Here is a 22,660-nt window from a genome sequence, read left to right as displayed (position 1 = left end):
GGTTTTTAAAGAGACTTCTCCAAGGTATTGTAATTCACAGTATCCTCTGCAGGACTACAGGATGAAAAAGTCTTGATTCAGTCTTGAAACATACAACAATAAGCAGGATTTTACACAGCAATATTACTGCTTATTATGCATATAGTTTGTGACACTCAAGAGCAGTTACAGAAATACATTCCCTGACATTTGAAGCTTACAATCTAAACAAAATAAATTGCACAGAAGAGATCAACATACAAAAAGCAGAATCATTGTTTTCTTACTTTTAGTGTACATCTTGCTAACATATAGTATTGTGAACAGAGCAAGGAGTTAAAGGAGTTATTGTGATTTAAAATAAAAGATAACAAAGAGAGTGATAGCTTGAGGAATTATTCTAAGAGTGGCTCAAAAAAATGCAGAGCAAAGGATCATTCATGACTGGGAGCTCAGAAAACCAGGAAAACAGTGTAGCAACCAAAAATAGATTTTATATATTTACTTATCCATATTATTGAAGTTACAGACACTGGCCAAGGTGCTGTTGCACTAAGCTTCTTGCTTGATGCCTGGATATGTGACAAAGATGATCCCAGTTCTACTAATTTCAGTAAGAGCTATAGAGGTGTAACTCCTTTAAAGGGCAGGCTGAAGACTTATTAGCTGAAGACCAAGGTCAAAACTCATGCATAAATTTGCATTAATAAATGCAGGAACAGTATGTTCAAATGCTGGTATGAGTCTTTTTCATACAGTACTGCAACTTTTGCTCACTACAACTATTTTCCTGTGCATCAGCAAAATAGGCATTTATAGGAAGTAAGGTAAATATTACAGAATGCAGTTTTGAAGAAAGGCTTGTTGAGAAGCACTGGGCTAAATGGTAATAGACAATATAAAAAAAAGCCATGGGCAGTAGCATTCCTTTACCCCATTGGCTGATATAAGATTGATTAATAGTAGTAGTAGAATAAAGATATAAATTGAAGTAGTTCCATCCATCCAATAATTCCTGAAATAACATATTTCTACAGTATTTCTCACTGCAGATGTGTAGAATTTTAGGCCACAGATACCTCAGTTGTTCAAGTATATTGAATATGCTTTGGAGATTATTTTGACCAGAGCAAACTGATGGGTATCAGCAACTTCAAGTATTCCTCGATGTCTAGCTGCTCTCGCTTTCACATTTTTACCTCCAATTTAAATGTCTTGGTAGCTGTTTCTGCTCCTGCAGCGTCCATAATGATAAAGGAGGTAGAGCAGCACAAGGTTAAAAATGGACAACAAGCAAACAGCAACATTAAATCCGATAAAAACATCTGTGAAGAACAAAAAATAAGTGAAAAGGGAGTTAATGAAAGACATGCATGTATACCATTTTCTATGCAAAGCTAACAGTCTAATTACATATATGTACAATGGAAATATTTCTGGCAAGATCAAATTTACTGGCATATGCAACATAAGAACATATATTTCAATCCTAGAAATGTATAGATTGCTTTCTGTTCATAGGTGAATCTTACTCCCATGTTTCCATAGGGCAGGAGGGCCTATGTGTAGTTAATGAAAAAAGAAAAATAGTTTCATCAGAGATCAGCAGAATGGTGAATATCTGCAGTACAGGGGAAATAACAGGACTATTGAGAAGTAACATGTATTGCCTTGCTCTTCTCCTCCCTCCCAGAAATAATATTCAGGCAGGAAGAGGTTATCAGTTCTCAGCTGTTAGTAGATCATGGATCAGCTGCACTTAGTACAACTGCAGAAATACAGATGCACAAATCTTACCATGCATTTGCAAGCCATTTTTGCTTTGCATTTGCAGAAAGTCTGCTGTATCCAACATGAACAGGACCCTTGTATAGCACCAACATCCGTACTTCTCTTCGATGTTTTCAACAAGTGGTGATCTGGTTTTGACCACAGCCTTTAGGCAGCTCCTTTTGTGAATATGCTAATTTAATTTCTACTGACATTCCTTGTCCATAGTAAATCTGGCCCACACTTAAAGGGAAATCTATTGATTGTGTGAAAGGTACAAAGTTTGGAGCCACTGATAAAATATCTGCCTCCGTGTCCTTTGTGGAAAATACAGAACTGTTACACTACCTTTCATTTTGTCTTTCTTCCCACATTCTTTTGACCAGTTTTCTGTAATCACCGGAGAAACTAGTTCAGCAAACTTCTCAAGTGGACAAGAAGAGGTGCACCCTGGCAAAGTGAGGAGATAAGGATCCTTTGAAGTGTCGTTCCGATAATGCATTTCGATGCTATATTGCCTGATTAACGACATTGAAAAGTTTTTTTTTTAAAGGTTCTTAAATAGAAGGTTTCCTACTTTGAGACAGCATGTTGGAAATAGGCTCTAACATCCTACTCTAGAACCTGTTCTCCAAGAGTGGAGGCTTTGTGAAAGACATCTGCTAAGCCCAGTTTTAAATTAACAAAGCTGTTACTTTAACTGCACAGATCAACAGACAGCTGAAAAGGTCTTTCTGCAGGCTCCTTGAATGGCACCAGCACTGGGCTCTTCTAAGCCAACTGGCTTGCTGTGGGGGTTGTCTTGGAAATGTTCTTGCTATCATCTGGAGAATCAGGGAAATTTATTTTACCACTTTCTTCCCTCTCATAAGGCTTGTTTTACCTTTTCTTCCTGTCTTCCAAAGCATACATGCACATCCAGAAAATGTAATTTTCCCTAGTTTTAATATGACTTTGTGCCTATGGGCTGTTAGTGAAGCATCTATTTAAATCAAAATTGTATCTTCTCACAATATTTGAGAGAAAAAAAGGTTTTGGGGAAGAGGGTAGCAAATTCTGAACACTCTTTCTTGCATCAATAAGAAGATACTTGCCCATTGCTTTCTTGGTAGAGTTCAAAAAACTGGCAAGCAGCATATGGTGGCAGTTTTCCATTGAAAATATTGAGAGCAATCTGGAGGGCCCCAACAGTGGTGTCATGCTATTGGAAAAAAAAAATCCATCCTTTACAGTCAATTAAGTCAACAAGCATTCATCCAGAGTTATGAGACAAGAGTAGAGAGGGAGTGAAAATCAAGATAAAAGAAAACCTGTGTAAATTTGACCATAAAACTGTGTTCAGTATATTCACCATTGGGAAAAACATGTTAACTGATTACTACAGACAGCAGGAGGCATTTCCAAAGAGTTACTGCAGTATGTGTCTTACACCATCTGGCAGGATTTTGGAGACAGATACCAAGGGAAAGCAAGAAGTGGTTTGAGTAATAAATCTAGCTTTTCAGTCCATTTTATCTCTTCCTTCCTTCAGTAGTGTCTTTTGCTCCAAGGTCAGATTAAGGCACTGTACAGTAGTATAATCTAGGGCATTTCAAGTGAAGGTACAAGTACTTTTTTTTCAGGTAGTATACCAGACAAATAGTTGTGTTCAAAGATTATTCTCCTTTCTTCCACTTCAGATTTTTTTTTCTATTGTTCCTTCTGTTTGGACTCATACAACGAAATCTCAGTTTGGCTTCTATTTTTATGGGATCTGTTACCCACCCACATATAGTTTCTTCATTTACCCATTATCCCTGCTTTTGCAAGGATCATAGGAAGAGGAGCTGAAGGCAGGAAGTCCAAACATTTTGGTGCATAAATTTTGCAAGCATCTTTAGGCGCATATGTATATATATATCTATCTATATATCTGCCAGACCTATTTATACTATAGTCTAGCAGCTATGCTTTAATTAATATTCAGGTTCTGGAATTTTATAGGCTGATCAGTTTCAAAAATAACAGTATACATGAACTCAGGGTACTAAAGCAGAAGTGAAAAATCTGGATGTACTGCTCTTTCCTCTTCAAAAAGAACATGGTGGTACTGGAGTCATGTAGGAAGGACAGTGAGAAAGATATGAGGTATCAAGTAGTTTCTATAGGAGAAAAGATTAAGTACAGTAGGACTCCGTCTTGGAAAAGGAAATATGGAAGAGGAGTGACAGAAAATACTAAATTCATTAGAGACCCAGAAAATGTAAATAAAAGCAGGAGTACTTTTTAAACAAAAGTCATTGTCACAGGATGTTGCAGATTCCAAAGGTATAAATTAATTTAAAAAGTAATTAGGCAAGTTGGTGGAAGACAGTCTGTCAAGAGAGACTAAACACAGGGACAAATTCTGTATCAGGAAGGTCCCTAAGACACAGATTGCTGGAAGGTTTTATCACTCTCTGCTGTCTTTATTCTCACATTCATCCCTGCCTTTGGCTCTTGTTAGAGACAGAATAATGGATGAGCTAAGTAGATCTTGGCCTGATGAAAGTGGCCCTCTTCACCCTCTAAAATAAATAAAATAATAGTAGTAGTAATAAAAAAGAACCACAGAAGAGAGGTTTGGAGGCACAGCTGAAATTCTGCTATGTGTCAGTATCTTTGGAGCGCTTCAGGAAAGATGCGACTAATAGAAACTGCACCATTGGGTTGTAGGAATAATGAAGGATAATATATATATAGGTTTTTTTGCAAAATATAGTTTAACTAAAACCGAGGTGGGATCCATGCCTATACTCTGTTCTTGTACTGATTGGTGTTTAGCTTTTTAGCTGAATTAAACTGTAGTGTATTATTCTTTTATTTAACTTAAATACTGGTAAAATCAAAGCAAGATTTATGAAAGATGAAAATACTCACTGCAGAGTAGACCTCCATTTTTGTTGGTTTTGAAGAATTGGCAGCTTGTTTAATACTGTTTAAAATAATATTCACAAGGACACCTTAAAAAGATGGAAAAAAAGGAAGTGGAAAATGAAGGTATAATGCTTGAATGGAAACAAAAAAGACAAAATAATGTGAATATCAAATATAAGACATCTACTCAGGCCTCATACTCATTTTTCAGTTTAATACAATTTTGTAACTACAGAGAAGATATTACAGAGGAAAAATATATGATTCATCATCCAGGTCAAGTGAAGAAGCAGGATTCACAGGAAATCATTTAGAACCATCCTGAGAACTGGTTATAATGACACTTCCAGTTCTGTTATGCTGAGCTCTCTCCATTCTTTTTTTGATTTTTTGTAGTGTTGGAATAATGACAACTGTGCTGGTCTCTTCCTCTCTACATGCCAAAGAAATATTTTAACTATTTACTTCCAACATGTTACACGTTATTGATTCTTTGCTTTTTCCAAAGCTCTTTTGTACTTCTTCTCCAGCCCAAAGGTATTCTAAAACCAATGGGTAAAGGTAGCAGAAATTCCCTGAAGCACAGTTTATATCATTCTAAGGAAAGAGGATGTAATTGGTATGCCAGTGAACATTAAATAGTCCTGACCATTTGATATGGGCATTTGCCAGCTAATAGGCTTTACTGCAGATTGGAGCCAGTAATTGCTATATATTTGATCCAGTGATGTGCATGCCTAGGTAATGGATCTGCTAATATTTCTTTACCTAGATCTAGGCTGCACAGTAGGTGCATTAGAAAGCCTAGCCTCAAATGTTCCAGCCTGCAAATATTCAAACTCAATTGTTTGGATTTCCTGCTCATGGATACCTGAGGATCATATGATAAATTCCAGGGTTGTGTCCTGAACTAGTGTCAGAATGTGCAGCACAGTCTATGTGCCCCCATTTTGGAGCTAAGCAATAGTTACCAGTTCTTGTTGTTCTCACAATATAGACATAGCTGGAATCTCTCAGCCTCTATTCTGACCAGACTGCTTTGGAGCAGCTTTATATCACTCAGAGAGCTACAAATATATTGCCAGTATTTTGACACAATATATAACCAGTACATCAAAGGGAGAAAAACAACAGTAAACAATTAGAAGAAATGCTGGAGAAACAACTAAGTCTAACCTACTATTTAGTAAGTAATGATCATAACCATGAGGGCCTGATTTATTCCCTTAGTTTTCTATAATATTTCTGAAAAGTCCTAATACCTTTAAAAATCTGGAAAACCTGAAGATATTAATTTTTATGCCTTGTTGTGGTATTTTATCCATGCAAGTGCCAATGTTCAACACATATTTGGATACTTAATATGGCATCCAATGTCCATAGTTTCAAATCAAGGGTTTGTTTGAATAATTTTGCGTTAGTGAAGTGACAAGATGTTGCATTACCTCCTCCTTTCTTAAAGCTATGCATTTTTTGATTTACCTCCTTGTAGTCGTGATTTCTCTTCTGTTTTATAAACACCAAATAATGAGAGTAAAGCCAATTCTGCCAGTTTTTCCATCTTGTTGATTACATCTTTAGTGGCCCATACAGGGAGAGTGTAATTATGAATATCCTAGTGATAAAGGAAAACAAAAGCATGTTTATAATTCACTGGTTTCCATCATCCTATCATCTACCCTCACACTACTTAGTTTAGACTTTCTGAGACTGTCCTGCAATTCTCTGTACAGTATGGTTTTACTCCAGAACATGCCCTGGAGCAAATTTTGTGGGAATGGGGATTGGCCTGAAGTGAGTGAATGGGCAGAGCAGAAGAATCTAAATGAAGGAGATTCCATATAGGTATAATGTGTTCTTGCTATAGAGATACATGTTTTTGGTGGGAAATATTGAAGACATAGGTCTTCTTCTCTTTCTTTCTCTGAGTCCTCAGGTTATAAATGTCTATTTTTTTCTGCCTTTCCATACAGTTGTCCACATACCAGTTGTATCACTGTGCAACTAGAGACAAATGTCACTCTTCAGTCATGTAACAGTGATGGTGTCTTATCATGTTTAATTACCTCAATTTGTAGAGGATATGTTCAAAATCCTTCATGCCCTGCTGGTAGTGACTGGGGCCAAATGGAATTATCCCATGCTTGGGGTCAGTTTGGGCATTTTTTAACTGATAGCAATCACTGTCTCAAAAATTTTTAACTGATAGATCTTTCATGATCTCTCATGTTCAAAATCATAAGTATTTTTGATGTTTACCTTTTAATAGTTGAAAGCTAATAATTTCATTTCTCTGTTAAAAATCACAAATCTATTATAGCTATCATGCTGAATAATTTTATAGCAGCCTATTGGGAAAGGAAAAAAGGGAATAATGGGAATGGTAACAGTTCTTAAGACATGAAATGGAAATGACAGTCTCCCAAGATGTAGATCATGTTTTTCAGATATCTTTTACCAAAGCACTAAATATAACTTAGATTTAAATTAAAAAAAAACAACAAAAACCAAAAAACACAAATGTAGGAGACAATACAACTCATTCCTGTGAAAACATATTGCCATGGTTTAATTGAAACCCAAAGCTGGAGTTATATTCCTCCCCAGCATCTATTGATTTTTTATTACCTCACAATGGAGAGTGTCATATGTATTCCACAGCTGGAAATTGTCCAGTATTTTAAGGTGATTTAGTTCAAGCCCTGTGTTAACCGCCATTGTTTGCAAAAAATCCTGTGGGGAAAAAGCGAAGAGTATACCACAAATGCTCAATACACATGGAACATACATGCAGATAGATTCACTAACACCCAACCCTTTCACAGAATTTTCACAGAATTAAAGAATAAGCTGGGTTTGAAAGGACCCACAAGGATCGTTGAGTCCAGCTCCTGGCCCTGCACATGACATTCCTAAGAATCGCTCTATGTGCCTGAGATCATTGTTCAAATGCTTCTTGAACTCTGTCAGGCTGGTGCTGTGATCACTTCCCTGGGGAGCCTGATTGAACTGAGTAGTTCAGTGCCTGACCACTCTCTGGGTGAAGAACCTTTCTCTAATATCTAACCTTGGAGATGCAATAGTCTGGTCAGAGAGGGAGAAAGCTAGATAAGCTTTCCCATGAATCGGTCTGGGAAACTTTAGGGAGCCGGAGAGAAAGAATTCTAAACAATCTTCACCTGGTGTTTTGTAGTAAGCTGTTTTGCCCATAAGGTTGTTTACAAATGGGTGTCTTGTTAATTAGCCAGTCATGTGAAATGTATTGATTAAATGACAATCAGGTCCACCTGTATCAGACCAGTGTATAAAAGATGCAGTTTCAGTAAAATCAGGGCTTTTGCCACTTTGCCTTCTGATCTGTGTCATCTCTAACACAATGGTGATGTAACCTAAACAGGGGTTTAATTTTTTTCAATTTGTTTTTGCATTTTAGCAAAAGAAAAAGATGCAATTCCGTAACTTCTACAACTTAGTTACCTTCCTTTTTCTCACATCTTGGGTTTGTTTGGATTTTTGGTTTTTGGGGTTTTTTTTCCTCTTACCATGTATGGTTGTATTCTACTTTGAAATTCTTTAGATGTTTGTGTTTCATGCTGAAGCTCATCAAAACGAGGACAGTTGGGCAGAGGGAAGTTCAGCCTCTGAAACATGAAAAGAAAAACTTAGAATAGTTCTAAAATTATCGATACCCCTCTATTTTTTCTGTTGCTGGGATTAATAGTGTAATACTTTTAGACAGATTTATGGTTGTGCTAGACCTACTCAGTAATTGTTTGTTTGGGTATCTTAAAAATGAATTCAGTTAACATAGTGAGTAGACTGGGGTAACTTGACTCTTCAATGGCTACTTGTTTCTGTGATAGCTTGATTTCTCTCAATTTAATTGATGTTGGCAGAAAGAAATGGCACGTGTCTGTGAAGGGGTTGCTTTGAGAAATGGGCCAGGGTCCATGATCAGGAATTTTAAAAAGCTACAATTTCCCTCTCATTTTCTGCATTCCCCCAGATGTAATTTAACTCCACCTGGTACTGGAACCTGAACTGCTTTTCCATCTACACATCCAGGTGTCATCTCTTTGGAGATAACCAAGGGATTATGGTAAGCATTTTAAGTACCACTTAATAGGCAGAACTTGAAACAAGAGTGACAGATTGTTCTCTTGAAATATCAAAAAGCTAAGGGCCTAAGGGCTCTGTTCTTCTTTAGGGAAATGGTTCACATTTAATTATTCCAAGTGTGTACTTTACAAGGTCACATGATAATACATATTTGATCTGAATAGCATGTAAATACATGCATCCTTCAAACTCTGAGCTCTGGCAAATATGGTTTATATCAGTTGCACAAAGATAAATGATCCCTGATACAGCATAAAATGTCAGCAAAAAGCCATGGTGAACAAAACAATCTTGTGCTGGTTCAGCACTTTATGCCACATCACTAGAGTATTTTTGATCCAGCACTAGTATTATCCTGTAACATTTACAGACTGCACTTCCAGCATATTTCCAGTGGGACATTGGCAGCAGCCACCAACTGACCCTAGCCCACTTTCACTTAGATAGGTTTCCAAGGGTGCAATTTTTCTGTAACAGTAGCACACTGAGGATGAAAGCTCAGAGTTGCAATATGAGACTGGGGAATGTTGTTTAATTACACAATAAGAAATGTTTCTCTTGCTGTATGTCTTAATTATCCCTCTCTAGGTGTTATTAATTAAGCCGCTCCCTTTGGCTTCATTAAGCAGTACTCAGTACTGTTGCCTGTCAAGTCTTGATAGATCTCAGTGACTTAAAAATAAACTGTGATTATGGTTTTTTTACAGGACTGTACCTGGCTTCAGTTTCCCACTTTGTGTTGCTTGGGGCTTGAACATACCTTCAAACATCTGCTTGGTTTAACAAGGGAGCAATGGTTTTTTTCCAGGTGGTTTGCATTATAAAAGGCATTTTGTGCTGCTGCAGAGGTGTGTTTGATGGAAGCATCAATACTTACTCCTGAAGAAGCCACAGAAGCGATGAGGCACTAGAGACTCCTACAAATGAGCTTGCCTTCCTCAAACAGGTTGTTTCATTGCACTGTGATTCCCCTAAGGGCTTTGAGGTATATAATAAGGCCAAAACTCTAACCACCCTGATGTTTTTCTTGTCTTCTGGTGAAAGGACTTCCTCTGTTATTTAAATAACAATGACAGTGTTCTTTTCTGTTCAGGAACAGGATTAAGTTTCTGGCTGAATCACACTTGCCTAAACCAGTTTTTGGGAACACTTTCTCCCTGTACCTGTTTTCAAACGTGGTCTCTAAGAACGGAGCAACATCAAAGGGAGAGAGGTGTGGCAGCCCCCTAATGAGTGAGTTCATAGTCTGATGTTGGTGATGGGCAGTTATGTAATAGGGGGTTTGTACAACTTTCCTTAAAGTCAGCTTCTCAAAGTCCTCAAAGCCAGAAGTAAATGAGGCTTTCTGCTATTACACTCACAAGCTTTTTATCCTTGTTGGCCATACTGTTCCTTACACAGTCCTTGTCACAAGAGCAACTGAAATTAAAATCTAAACCTGAGTCAGACAGAGTGAGCTACATGAAGTAAAACTTCTACAGGACCTATGACTCAGGTAGGTCTACTCTTATGATCTGCAAGGGAAGTGCTAGGGTTTCATTAAATGTTTCTATAGCACTAAGCATAAAAGAGTCCTTGTCTGTAATTAGAATGCCTAAATGCCACCAGAATAGGAAGGTAATAATTTTGAGATCATTACAGTGGCTGGTGGAAATTCAATTCCTTGAATAAACTATGGAAAAAACTTACCAAAGAGACAAGATCTGCCTAGTTGAGTGGTGTTTAGAAAAGCACTTGTTTCCTGTAAATATTTAGGGCAACTTCCCTAGGCTACTGTCCAAAAGTGTTCTGGTCAGGAGAAATAACCTCAGCGAAACCTCAGGTAGTGTGTGTGGTAATTCAGGTGTTCTGCAACTATGGAAGGAGGATTTTCATGAAGCTGTTACAGTTGACCTATGACATACTTGTCAGCCAGTAGCTGTATTTGATATTTTCTGTTATATTGAACTCAAAAAGCTTAAAAATGCTCTTTAGCTATTTTCCTTTTTTTCTGTTCTTTTGCTTCTGCGAGAGATTAAGACTTTATAGAATGCTTCTAGCCAGTACTCACCTGCTCTGCTGTTTTTTGAAAAATGTGGACTGGAATGGGTTGCCAGAGAAGCTCAGGGTTCCAAATTTGGCTGCTAGTTGGTGGAAAGAGGCCAGAAAGATATGACTGGGCACTCATAATGGTGCGATCATAATCTGTACTTTGGATGTAAAACTGAAAATAGAATGGCAAAGAATTAAAGATAAAATGGAAACTATAAAGCATTAGGGAAATTTTACCCAACTTGTCAATACTGACTTCTTGGTTTTAGTGTTATATTTTTGCATAAAGTCAAAACAGTGAAACTGTAACTCGGCTTTCCAGGGCCCTACTTCAGTTTCACAAATGGAATTTTCAAGGCGTCTTTTAATTTGGAATCTAACCTCCAGACTGAACTGAAAGAATAGGAAAACTTGATTTCAAAGAAGGATGTTCTCTATCTTATTTTTCTCTATCTTAACATTGATATATATGATTTCATGGTGGACAGGTTAACAATTGGACTTGAAACTTATAAAGGTCTTTTCCCACCTAAATGATTCTATAGTCTATCAGCGATCAGGAATGTTAAAGCACTCAAAAATGTAAACTTCTCTTGGAAGCATAGCAAAGGTCTTTCATACCTTCCTATAATGTATGCCTCCTAAACAGACCAAAATGTTAGAGGTGTCTTCCTCACAAGGGGTCTGTAGTGTATGGTAAGCACATCCAAAGAGCTGTTACAGGAGGAAGTGTGTAAGCATGGCCCATCACATGATAGGTATTTATCTTTCAACAGACTAAAACAATAATGGTCACTGTACAAATTCCCAACTCATTCATTGTGGAGCTGTTCAGTTTGGGAAAATTAGATTGTGAAAGACCCAAACAGAATGTAAGAGCTGAAAAATAGACTTTATTCTGTGTTTACTTTGACATAAGTCTGTCTTTCAAAAATGTTCTTCTATTACCCGAATTTCTCCATTAATGAAATGAGTATGATAATGTGCTTTTTTAAGTCCATAGTTCTGCTATGCCAGAGAAATGTGCTGCAGAGAGATCTGCTCTATACCTCTTGCCGGTTGTATGTGCTGTTCAAGAAGCTGGAATATCGTTTCCTCATATATTGTCCAAGTTCAAATAGCTGCTGCATTCCAGTCTGTAAGGCAAGCATATGGGTGAGTACTAGATTAAGGTGACTGGAGACTTTTAGTATAAAAGTGTCTTTTTCTTTTTTTTGTCTTCAGCAATCAGCTTTTAAGTGATCGTTAACTGTTTTGTATGATATACTGTTATTGTGCTTTGACCTCAGCTGGCAACTGAACGCCACACAACTGCTCTCTCACTCACCCCTGCTGAAATTGGGGAGAGGATCAGAAGAGTAAAAGTGGGAAAATTCCAGGGTTTGAAGATGGTTTGATATGAAAAGCAAAAGCCACACATGCCAGCAAAGCAGAACAAGGAATTTATTAACCACTTCCCATGGACAGGAAGGAGTTAAGCCTCCAGGCAAGCAGAGCTCCATCCCAGTTGCTTGAGAAAACAAACAACATCAAGCTGAATGTCTGCCCCTTCCTCTTTCTCCACCCAGTTTTATATGCTAAGCATGGCATCATATGGTGCAGTATATCTCTTTGCTCAGTGGAGACCTGCTGTCCCAGCTGTGTCCCCTCCCTGCTTCTTGTGCTCCCCCAGACAAACTCAGGGTGGTACGAGAAGCAGAAAAGCCCTTGAATCTGTGTAAACCCTGCTCAGCAGTAACAAAACATTACTGCTGATAACATCCCTGTGTTATCAGCACTGTTTTCAGCACAAAACAGAGCCCTGTACCAGCTCTCTCTCAGCCAAAATCAGAACAACTGTGTATGTTGCAGGTGATCTAGAATTTTTAATAGAAATGTTCACTTTTATCTATGAAGAAGTTATGTCTTCTGAAGTGCTAAGATTGCAATGTTTGCTACAGAAAGGCAATGCCCCTGACTCTGTACAAATACTATTTCTGCAGTGCTGTAGATCTGTAGACACCGATCAACATTGTCCTTTACAATGTATGTCATTTAGTGACAGCTGAGAGAGGATGACTGACAGCCTAGTATTTATCATTGTCATTGCTCTGTTATTTATCCAGGCTTATACATTTGTGGCTTATATTTCACGCCTTAAGTAGCATTCTTCTGTCTTTGCTTTGGTGTGCCTGCAGTTGTCTTAGGTTGCACACTGTCTTTTCTGTTATTAATTTCTAAAGCCTGAGCTGAACTTTTAAACTTCTACCTGTCAGAGAAGTATATTCCTACTACTGTTTCTAAAAAGATAACAAAATAGAAAAAAGCTCTGAAAAAATCAATGCCAAAGTAGGAACATCTTAGTACATAAGCTAGTAATAAGATAGTAATGCATTGTTTCAGTGTGTGAATTTTACAGATCTTTCAAACCCCCTTCAAACATTAAACACTGAACTGTCTCTGTTTCATGCTTCTACACCATGACAAAATGTTATTAGGAAATGCATTGGCTTTGTTTTGCTCCAGAGCTTCATATGTCAAATAGTCAAAGAGCTAAGGCTTGATGCTAAAATGCCAGAGCAGCAAGTAGGTTCAGTGCATCCTAGTGAAGCTCTGGACTGCAAGTTGCCTTGTTGGAAGAGACATTGTCCCCAGAAGCAACCTTCACCTGCAAGTCTTCTCTTGTTTTGTGAATTGGTGGTTGTCAGTCCAATGATGAGATGTGGACCTGTCACTTGACTTGGTGGGCAGGTGTTGTGTCTTTACCCTTTCACAGGGCTCAGTGCTTAATGGTCCTTAGAACGTCATCAATGTTAACAGTACAGTGTTTAAACTTGCCATTTGTTTGAATGCGGACACACAATCAAGAAGTTGTTACTTTAGGTAATTATAAAGCTATGATGAACAAGATTTCAATTTAATAATAACTAAATGAATAATATTGCAAAAATGTTTATGAATTACTGGTATTGGTATTTGCTAATAGCAGCTAGCAGAACCTGGGATTTTTGCTAATGCTTTTGAGACACATACAAAAAATATCTTCCCACTTCCTCTTTTAATAGCATTTTAAAGTTCTTCTAAGAAAGTCAACATACCTTGGTGAGCTGTCCAAATCCCTGGGGCCATTCGCTTTCTTTGTGTAGATCAGTTGGAAAGTTCACAATTGGTGTTCGGTCACCATGACGGAAAAGCTGACAATGTAAGCAATAAAAACCCCTTGAGTTCATTACTGTTAACACTCCTTTCTTATCTAACTAGAAGTGGAAGCATATATTATACTTTCAGTGTCATTTTTCAAATGAAAATGTCAGAGAGTCTACAGAAACCTGGTCGAGTAGGATGTGAATATATTCTTTAAAATCAAGATTATGTATAATTATATTAGAATTAAGTGGGGATAAGCCTGATGATTTTTCCTTCTAGAACATTAATCACCCAAGTTGTTAATAGTGGGATTGTGTTCACAGCTAGGCATCTAGACAGGAAATATGACTGAATTTTGGAAACTCAATTCTTCTGAGTATTAAGCCAGTTACTGATGTGCTTAGATTAGTATTTAATTACTTTGTCATAGACACCTGAAACTTTTTTTTGTAACCTTTTTTTCATAGCAGTATCTTTAAAAGTAATTCTATGTACACATGAATCTTATGCTCAGTTTCTCACTCATCCTAAAATATAAAGATAAGAGTATAAACATTTACATTGTTGGCTTAATTAATACTTTATTAGTACTTTTGCATGCATATATAAAAATATTTTTTAAAGTCTTTAGGATTTTATTTCTATCAAATTCAGTGAGAGCAAAGGGGTTGGTTGCTTTACTATCCTGAACAGTCCAGCATGCTGAGTATTAGTGTGATGCATTCAATCATATGATTTTTAATCAGAAAAATTAAATGAACCTTTTTGTATTTTTATTCCCACATACAAAGGAAATTACAGCCCTAGATTAAATGATTCTGTAAAACTAAATTATCCCCTCTAAGCATATGCTGCATGGGCTTAAAAAAATTAAATCCACAGACGTTTCACGTGAAACAAAATGCTGAAATACGAATTCACAGGGCTCCAGACAACCTTCCAGGATGCTGACCCAAATTGTTGGAAAAATTGCCTTTGCTTATCAATGTTCCCATCACCAACTTCATTCCTGACTTAGCACAATAAAATGACAATGTACCAGCGTGGTATATTTGTTAATAAAATGACATTTGTGCCCTAATACCTCAGTGGTACATAACTTGTTTATAATTAATACTCTCCATTGCCTCATTAAGCCACATCATTCTTGCCCAGACATCAGAGAAGGTTGATCACACCAGTTAGTTTGTCACTCCCACTGGGAGGTGTTTCACGTTTATATTTTTCAAAGTAAACACCAGTGGTGTGACTTAATGTTTTAATTACAACACACACCCTTTCCATCAGCCTTCTCTAGTAATGGACACAAACCTGTGCTAGAGCAGCTATTTCAGAGATGGAAAATACTGTCCATTAAAGGCAAATATAATTGGATTTCTCCCTCTGTTTGTTTCTACAATAGGCAACAAAGTTTGCTAGAGTATAAGTTACCATTAGAACATGTAGAAGACTGCTAATTGTGTTTTTTGTTTTGCCAGTTTAATTTCACTATGTGGCCAACCTAAAATGAGTATTTTGCAGTGAATTGAAGAGGGTCTTTACCCTCATTATCAAGGTTGTTGTTCGGGGTTTTTTTTCCTTTTCTGTGCAATTTTTAATCCTCTTTAAATCTCATTTGTTATAATTTGGAATCTCAGTTGGTTCTTTATAACAATTTCTCAGTGCACCTGTAGTGAGCAGGAGAATAAGTTACATTGTCTGGTGGCTGATTCAGCTGAGTGCAAGAAAAATGGGTGATAAGGACTTTTGTGCTACTGCTCATTTCCTAATGCTTATGTACATAGGTGTCAGGTAGGATTTATTAGTTTTTCTGGATAAGCTGGTACCTGTGTCAAGAGTGAAGGTTAAATTCCCAATCACAACATAGCTGCATCCTCTCTTGTTAAATTATCCAGCTTCACAGCAAAGCATTTTTATAGGTAATTGACAATTGCTCAAACTAACTGACATGTTTAAATGACTAATTTTTATGTATATTTTAGGCAATACCTAACAATAGATCAACACTTGGCCATAAATATGCCCTTTTTATTACTGAAAAATTACTGGCAACATGTTAGATCTTAAATACTAGTTTGTGATATTTTATGTTCAATGTACAGCATAACCCTGAGTGTGTCACAGCAGTCACTGTCACAACAGTCACTACAGTCAACCCCTAACAGCTTTCAATAAGTCAGAGCAGCATTTTATCTGAATAGAGGTTAGTGTGCAAAAAGATCAAGATCAAAAGAGATATTGAATATATGAGCAGGAGATATAAAGAAAAAGATTTTATTTCTTTGTAACCTTAAGAAATTAAAGGAGTGGGGATGTGCTCTTCTAAAAAGAAGCACACTTTCTTTAAGTCCACACAAAATAGGAAATAATTAAGCTCCTTGTTCATATTTCTTCACCTTCATTGTGCAGTGTCACATAAATAGGATATGAACACTAAGCTGGAAGCAGCAAGAAGGTAGCAAATACTTAAAAAAGCAGAACCCCATTTTTAGGAATTGAAGGACAAAGCTTCTTAGCCAACTGGTTTCTGTATGTGCTCAAACCTCTGTGCTACTTCTGAAAATGACCTTGCTTCAGCTGCAAATGAAACAATGACTGGATGAACAACCACTTAACCTAAGTGGTTGAAAGACCACTCATTCACTCACAGCTACATCTTAGGAGACTTTTCCTAAAACTTGAAACTGTGTTTTTCATTAGAACACCTGATAGGAAAAGAAGGTGTATCCCTACAGATCTTATCTTACTCATCAATATGAGTTTCTCAACACTCATAATTTCAACTTTTTTAAAAACAAGTTGATTCTTCAAATTAATTTAAAAATATGTGTGTTGCAGCATTTATTACTCCTGGCCTACTGATTGCCTTCCTGACCTTTCAGGAGACACAGAACATGGCAGAATGAGAGAAGAGGAGCAAGGAAGCATCATTAAAAGTGAAAAGACCCCAGAAATCAAGAAGGAGGTGATGGTAAGGGGAATGTACACAAGAACAGCAGAGCAGATCTGTTTGGTGTATTAATTTTGGCACTCTTTTTTGAAGTGCTTCATTTCAGTTCTCAAGAGCAGTAGGTGGATAATTACCAAATCCATTACTTAATTCCATTCTGATACAGCTTGAATCTGATTTGGTGTCTGGGTTCATCCACTCACTTGTGGTAATTTGTGAGCATGATCACTTCATATGAAAATGGTCACATGACTCAGACTTTGGCCAGCATTTGTTTCCATTGTTGTCAGGTGAAAAATCATATTGGAGACAATCTGGTGCAGGGGAGGGGGTGCACTGAGAATATGGCATGTGTAGCATATGCACACATATATATATAACATCTTCATTTAGAAATGCCATGAATTACAGTGAAGTATCTGTCTCTGAATGATAGTGAGCCTCTTGCAGACACTTTCATTGACAGACTTAATGTTAAACAAAAAGATCTCTTACTTTGAAGCCAGCAGTAGGAAGGGAGAAACAAAAGTGAAGTGAAACCATGCCTGTTTCCCTGCCAGTTCAGGGAAACCAGATGTAGAAATACCAAGCATGTTTAGTCAAGGTCTCAGATGGCTTGGCTTGATTAGAGAAATCACGTTCAAAGATAACATGCTCAGTCAACACTTCCTATCCTGAGTTACAAGAAGAAAAACACAATGAAACCACAGTGCCTCAGAAACCACACCTCTTGGTGTATATGACAGGTGAAATGTGTATGTGTGTTGGAGGCAGAAGGTTGAGGTCAGAACTTCTTTAAACAGAGGCAATAAATCAGTACTTCATTTCTACTTGGGTGCCTGATTGTCCTACGTATTTCCTATTTTCTTCTTTAAATTTAAAGTTCGTGTTTTTAAATTTAAATTCTGCCTTTGATCTTAAATTCATTGCACAGGAGTTGTGGTAAAAGCTAATGTTTACATGTAAGCAAAGAAATTTAAAAAGCATTTTAACAAATTGGCTTGAAGTAGAGCTTTTCAGAGAACAGAGCTTGTGGCCAGTAGTCAAAATGCACAGAGTCAGCACTGTTGGAAGTTGTGAGGAGAGAGTGAGGCACCTTCCCAGGCATAGCACAGTTCTAGAAGCGAGAAAAAGTGAACATTTACCTGTGTTTCTTCGTCCCTGCAGATGTATTTTATATTGTGTGGCTCTGCTAAGGAAATTTTAAAAATTCTTTATGACAATTTTCACACAGCAGTAGTACTCCCAGGTGAAAACATGGTAACTTACAGGACAGCTGGACAATGGTCAGAAAGATGCCTTTCAGATTTACCTGACTGTAGCAATACCCTCATTATATCCCATTATATCAGTGGTATATTCACTGATGGGGTCAATTCCTATGCTGTATATTTATACTAGAAATTCTGTTTCTGTGAAAATTCAATCAGTGATTTCAGAAGGCAAAATTCAATACAGCATACATAAACCATGCCTTGAGACAAGAGATATATATTGTGGTAAGATTAAACCTATTGTAACATTTTATGTGATTGGTCAGCCTAAGCAAAAGTAACAGGATTAAAAGGAAGACAGCCTAAATGAAATTTACCTACTATTTAATGTTTATTATGATAAGCTACCCTAGAAAATTTTTGGTTGGTTGGTTGGTTTTGGTTTTGTTTTGTTTCTTTGCATATTTTTGGGGTTTTAAAATTTTTTGTTAGGTTATGGTAAGCACAATTATGGTAAGCAGATGATTTTGGATAAGAAGCCTCTCTCTCCAAAATGGTAAACATTTCCAGTAACTTTCTGCAAAATCATTGCTTGTCAAAACACAATAACAGTAATTCAATAAAAATCTCATTCCTTTCAAGGAGTTTATGCTCCAAGGCTTGCTGTCTACCTGTTTATATCCAGTTCTCCCTGTGACCATTTGAAAAACATGCAAGTATGCATGTTTTTCCAATGGTAATATGGACATGCAACATTCTGTATACAGAATGTTACTGGAATTAGCGTCAGGTCCCTGCTATGAGTGGTGTCTCAGCAGGAGCAGGAACTGGTTTTTCCTGTGCACTCTGGCCTTCCTCCAAGCTGTGCATGCACAATGCACCCAATCTGGCTATACATGGAGTACTCTACCTGGAGCCAGAAAATTTATTTTGGATACAGTACTTCTGCACACATAATGTCTCAAATAGGAAAAGGCTGAAGGAGAAGATCTTCAATTGCCTATTTATAAAACTTCATTCCAAACTCCTCAACTTTGTACAGAAAAACTTCCTTTATACTAGCTATTCTTTATCATTATACCTTTTATTTAAAAAAAAGAATGAAAAGGACCATTGTTCAACCTTCGTAATCCAAAGTATTACATTGAATTAATGTCTCTTTTTCTAGAGGTATTTGGGAAAGTGACATTGAAGCAGTGTTTAGCTACTTTGAAATAAGAAATGGCCCAGCAAAAGAATTATTACAGTCTGTTTTCAGTCTAACTGAAGTTAATACAACATATCTCTCAAATCTCCACTTAAAAACACTTGTCTATTTAGTTTCTCAGTGGACTGCTGTGACAATTCATTTATTGTGAAATGGAAAATATTTATTTTGTGTGTTTATGTGTGGTAGCTTCTGTAACATGATAAGCTTCAGCTTCCAAGCATAGAAGAGGTAGTCCATAATCACCAGCTCTAACACTATGCATTGGACTGTCAGCTAAATTAAGGAAGAATAGGTAAATGTGGACTTTGCATCTCTTAATTCCTCTGCACTATGCATCTACCACAAAGTCAGTTATCTTGAAATAATAATTAGGAGATTAGGAGATGAAATAATTAGGAAGATTAGGAGATTAAAGTTCTAAGAACCAGAGACATTTTTATCTTTCTTTAGGTAAGGTCTTTAAACTCAGTAAGCAAAAGGGCAGCAGTACTCATTTCTAAGTTTGAAGACAAGCAATGAAACTGTACACCTTGTCTGGTTCAACAGACATGTAATTCTGTCCCTGTATTCCCCACAACAAAACAGAGAGCAAATCTACTTACTACAACCACAAACTTCAGTTCTCGTGCTGCAGTTGTCTGTTGAAGCAGAATGAGAATAATGTGAAAAGAAAAACACAGGATCCTAGACAAGCTGGGAAGCCGTATCACACCCATCCTGACAGGAGAGGAAAAAGAGACTTTGTAGCTCCAGCAGCTGCTCAGGCTCAACTGTGAGACGTCAGGCTGTACCTTCAGAAGGGGTGGAACTGCCGCTGGTGCATTTCAAATCCAAGAGGAATGTTGTGTGACTACGCAACAAATTGCATCGCCTTTTGTTTTCAAATTACTGTTTACATTCTTTTTAATCAAATCATAATTCAGTTCCTTTTTTTCCTGTAATATTTTTTTTTTCTTTTGGAGTGTGAGGATGAAGTTAAAATACAAAGGAATTGCTAAGCATTGCTGGTGTTTCAACCTACCTGTTCTGTTTTGACTTTTCTGTGCCTGGAATTTTTCCAAACTATAGCCACAAGGATGAACCACAAGCCAGGCAATACTGTTTCTCTTTGCTGCTCAGCTAGTCCACTTTTCAGCTTCCTTCCCCTTTGTTTTTTTTTTTTTCCCTTTTCACATTATCTTTATAAAATCAGAATAATTATTTAAAACAACATTTCATGTTGTTTTAAATTGCCAATCCCTCAGATAAAATACTAGAATAGATTTTGCAACAAGTATGTTATTTAAGATCCTTGCTGGGTAGTTATTTGCTCTTCGCTTTGTGTGTGTTATTTTTATTTTCCCTTGGAGTATTCCTATACTTCCCCTTTGGAACTGCTTATGTTGAGATCTTTTTTGGCCTCAAATCTTTAAGAAATTTCTGGTGAACAAGTCCTGGATCTCACATTTTTATTATTACTGATTAATAACACTGTTTCTGACAGTAGCTCAGTGGCTTTGAGGAGATTGCTCAACTTATCTCTGCTGACTTCCTTTCTATAAAATAAGAAGAATGATACCTGTAGACTTGATTTCCTAAGCACTTTCTGAGTAATGAATTAGTTTGCAGAGATCTATAAGTAGACTTCTTTAAGTGCTAAAACTTTAGGTCCTTTGTGTATTGTCATTCCATTCCTACCGTACCCAAAACTCTCTCAGGGTCTTCTGCTGAGCTCTCTGCAGCAGCATTTTCTACAAGTGCTTCACCATTTACGAGAAATTCCATCTTTAAGGCCCTAAAGCCCACTAAGCCTCAGGTATTCTCCCCTCTGAGTTGTGTGAACGTCTTTATGTATCCGCTTTGTCTGATGGATGGGACCAGATGGGAGGAGCATGACAGCTCCCAGACTTTCCTGCCTGTCTTCTCAGTCCATTCCCAGTTTTCAGCAGTTGGACTTCTTTCTTCCTCCACTGTTATGTCCCCACCCTCCTTTTTGATCTCTCCTGGTGTGATTTTTGCCTATGCAAAGGGTGCATGAGAGTTATCTGTACTTCATAAATAAATAATATGTTGTCTTTCTGAAAACAAACATAAGCTGATCATCTTCCTCCATTATTTAAGAGTTTAGGTCATGAAACAGACTCTCAGAATACTTTCATATGTCTCAAAACTCAAAAATGGATGTCTTACTTTTTAATCTATGTAAGGGGTGGTTCCTAAGCTATTTGATCAAGGATCACTGTTGGCTCTTGGAATCTTTTCTTATCCTTCTTATGACCTTCCCAGGAAATTCATAACTGATTAGTTTTTATAAGATTTTCTGGTTTATTGTGTTTCATTGATGAGTGACTATGACCACTGTAGTCTCACTATTATGGAACCATTCTAATGACTTCACTTTAGGACCTGAACTCAATTTTATTGGCGTAGGAAGGGGGATTCTGAATGGCATAATTCAAGAATGTTAAAAAATATATGACAATGACATTTTATAGAAAGTCTTTGCTAATGTCTCAAAAAATGATACCTCAACACAAGACCAAGCCTATGGTAAGTAGTAGTGATTTCTGTGGTTTCACTCTTCCCTTGGCATGTGTACTTTGTTAGGGAGAGTATTTTGTGCTCAAAATAATAGTTACCACAACAACTTAAGCAAATGCTTGCACATTCCAAAATGGAAAAAATCCCCATTTATGTGCCATACTGGTTAAGATAGTCATGTCAGAATCCTGTATGCAATCTGAAAGTATGTTTCTAGTATGTATTCAATTTGGAAATTTCCTTGTGTTTCTGGAATTATCTCCATTTCTACTGGGCATTTGGCAGGTATAAACTTAGCATATTCTGCAGTAACTAAATCCTGGCACTTTTCAGGAGAAGTTGCTTCAAAATAATAATAATAAAAAAAGTCCTTCCTAATCTATTTATGGTTGCTGAAGCATTATAATGCAAGTGAACCTAAACAATTTAAATCATGCTTATGTTAATTTGATTTATTGTCATAATCTCTAATTATGCTATTATGGCATTAAGTAGAATTAAACACAATTATAAATTTTAAGTGCACGTACCTATCTTAAAGGCTTGCTGAAGCCTTGACTTGCTTTGAAGTGGCTGGTTGCAAAAAAGCTTGTGCTTTATTGTACACAAGGGTTACCTGAGGTAACCACTGCTGCTTGTGAAGCACAGCCTACACCCTGAAAGGGTGGAAGTCACTGCAGTCAAAGCACCAGGTATGAAACTGCTGCCAGCACTCATGAACCAAGCTGCTTACACAGGGAAACAGCTCAGGTCCTGCTACGGACTGCGTGTGCAGATCAGCACTTAGCATGGCTTGGATTTATCGCCAATCCTTTTTTCCAAGTTTTTTTTGGTTTTGTTTTTGGG

General features: G+C 37.1%; 1 protein-coding gene across 1 annotated transcript; it reads right to left on the bottom strand.

Moving 5' to 3' along the window:
- Window positions 1-234: 234 nt before the first annotated feature.
- Window positions 235-20,010, bottom strand: LOC129123792 (prostatic acid phosphatase-like). Its single transcript, XM_054638407.2, has 11 exons — window positions 19,897-20,010; window positions 13,872-13,967; window positions 11,844-11,930; window positions 10,814-10,966; window positions 8,187-8,285; window positions 7,273-7,377; window positions 6,127-6,259; window positions 4,648-4,730; window positions 2,844-2,950; window positions 2,098-2,267; window positions 235-1,304 (listed from the first exon to the last, which is right to left on the bottom strand). Exons 1-11 carry the CDS (start codon window positions 20,008-20,010, stop codon window positions 1,186-1,188), a joined length of 1,266 nt encoding a protein of 421 aa, XP_054494382.2. The 3' UTR covers window positions 235-1,185.
- Between the last annotated feature and the right edge of the window lie 2,650 nt (window positions 20,011-22,660).

Source organism: Agelaius phoeniceus, chromosome 1 (assembly GCF_051311805.1).
Source record: "Agelaius phoeniceus isolate bAgePho1 chromosome 1, bAgePho1.hap1, whole genome shotgun sequence".
Classification (NCBI taxonomy): domain Eukaryota; kingdom Metazoa; phylum Chordata; class Aves; order Passeriformes; family Icteridae; genus Agelaius; species Agelaius phoeniceus.
This window is presented reverse-complemented; position numbering and strand designations above follow the sequence as displayed.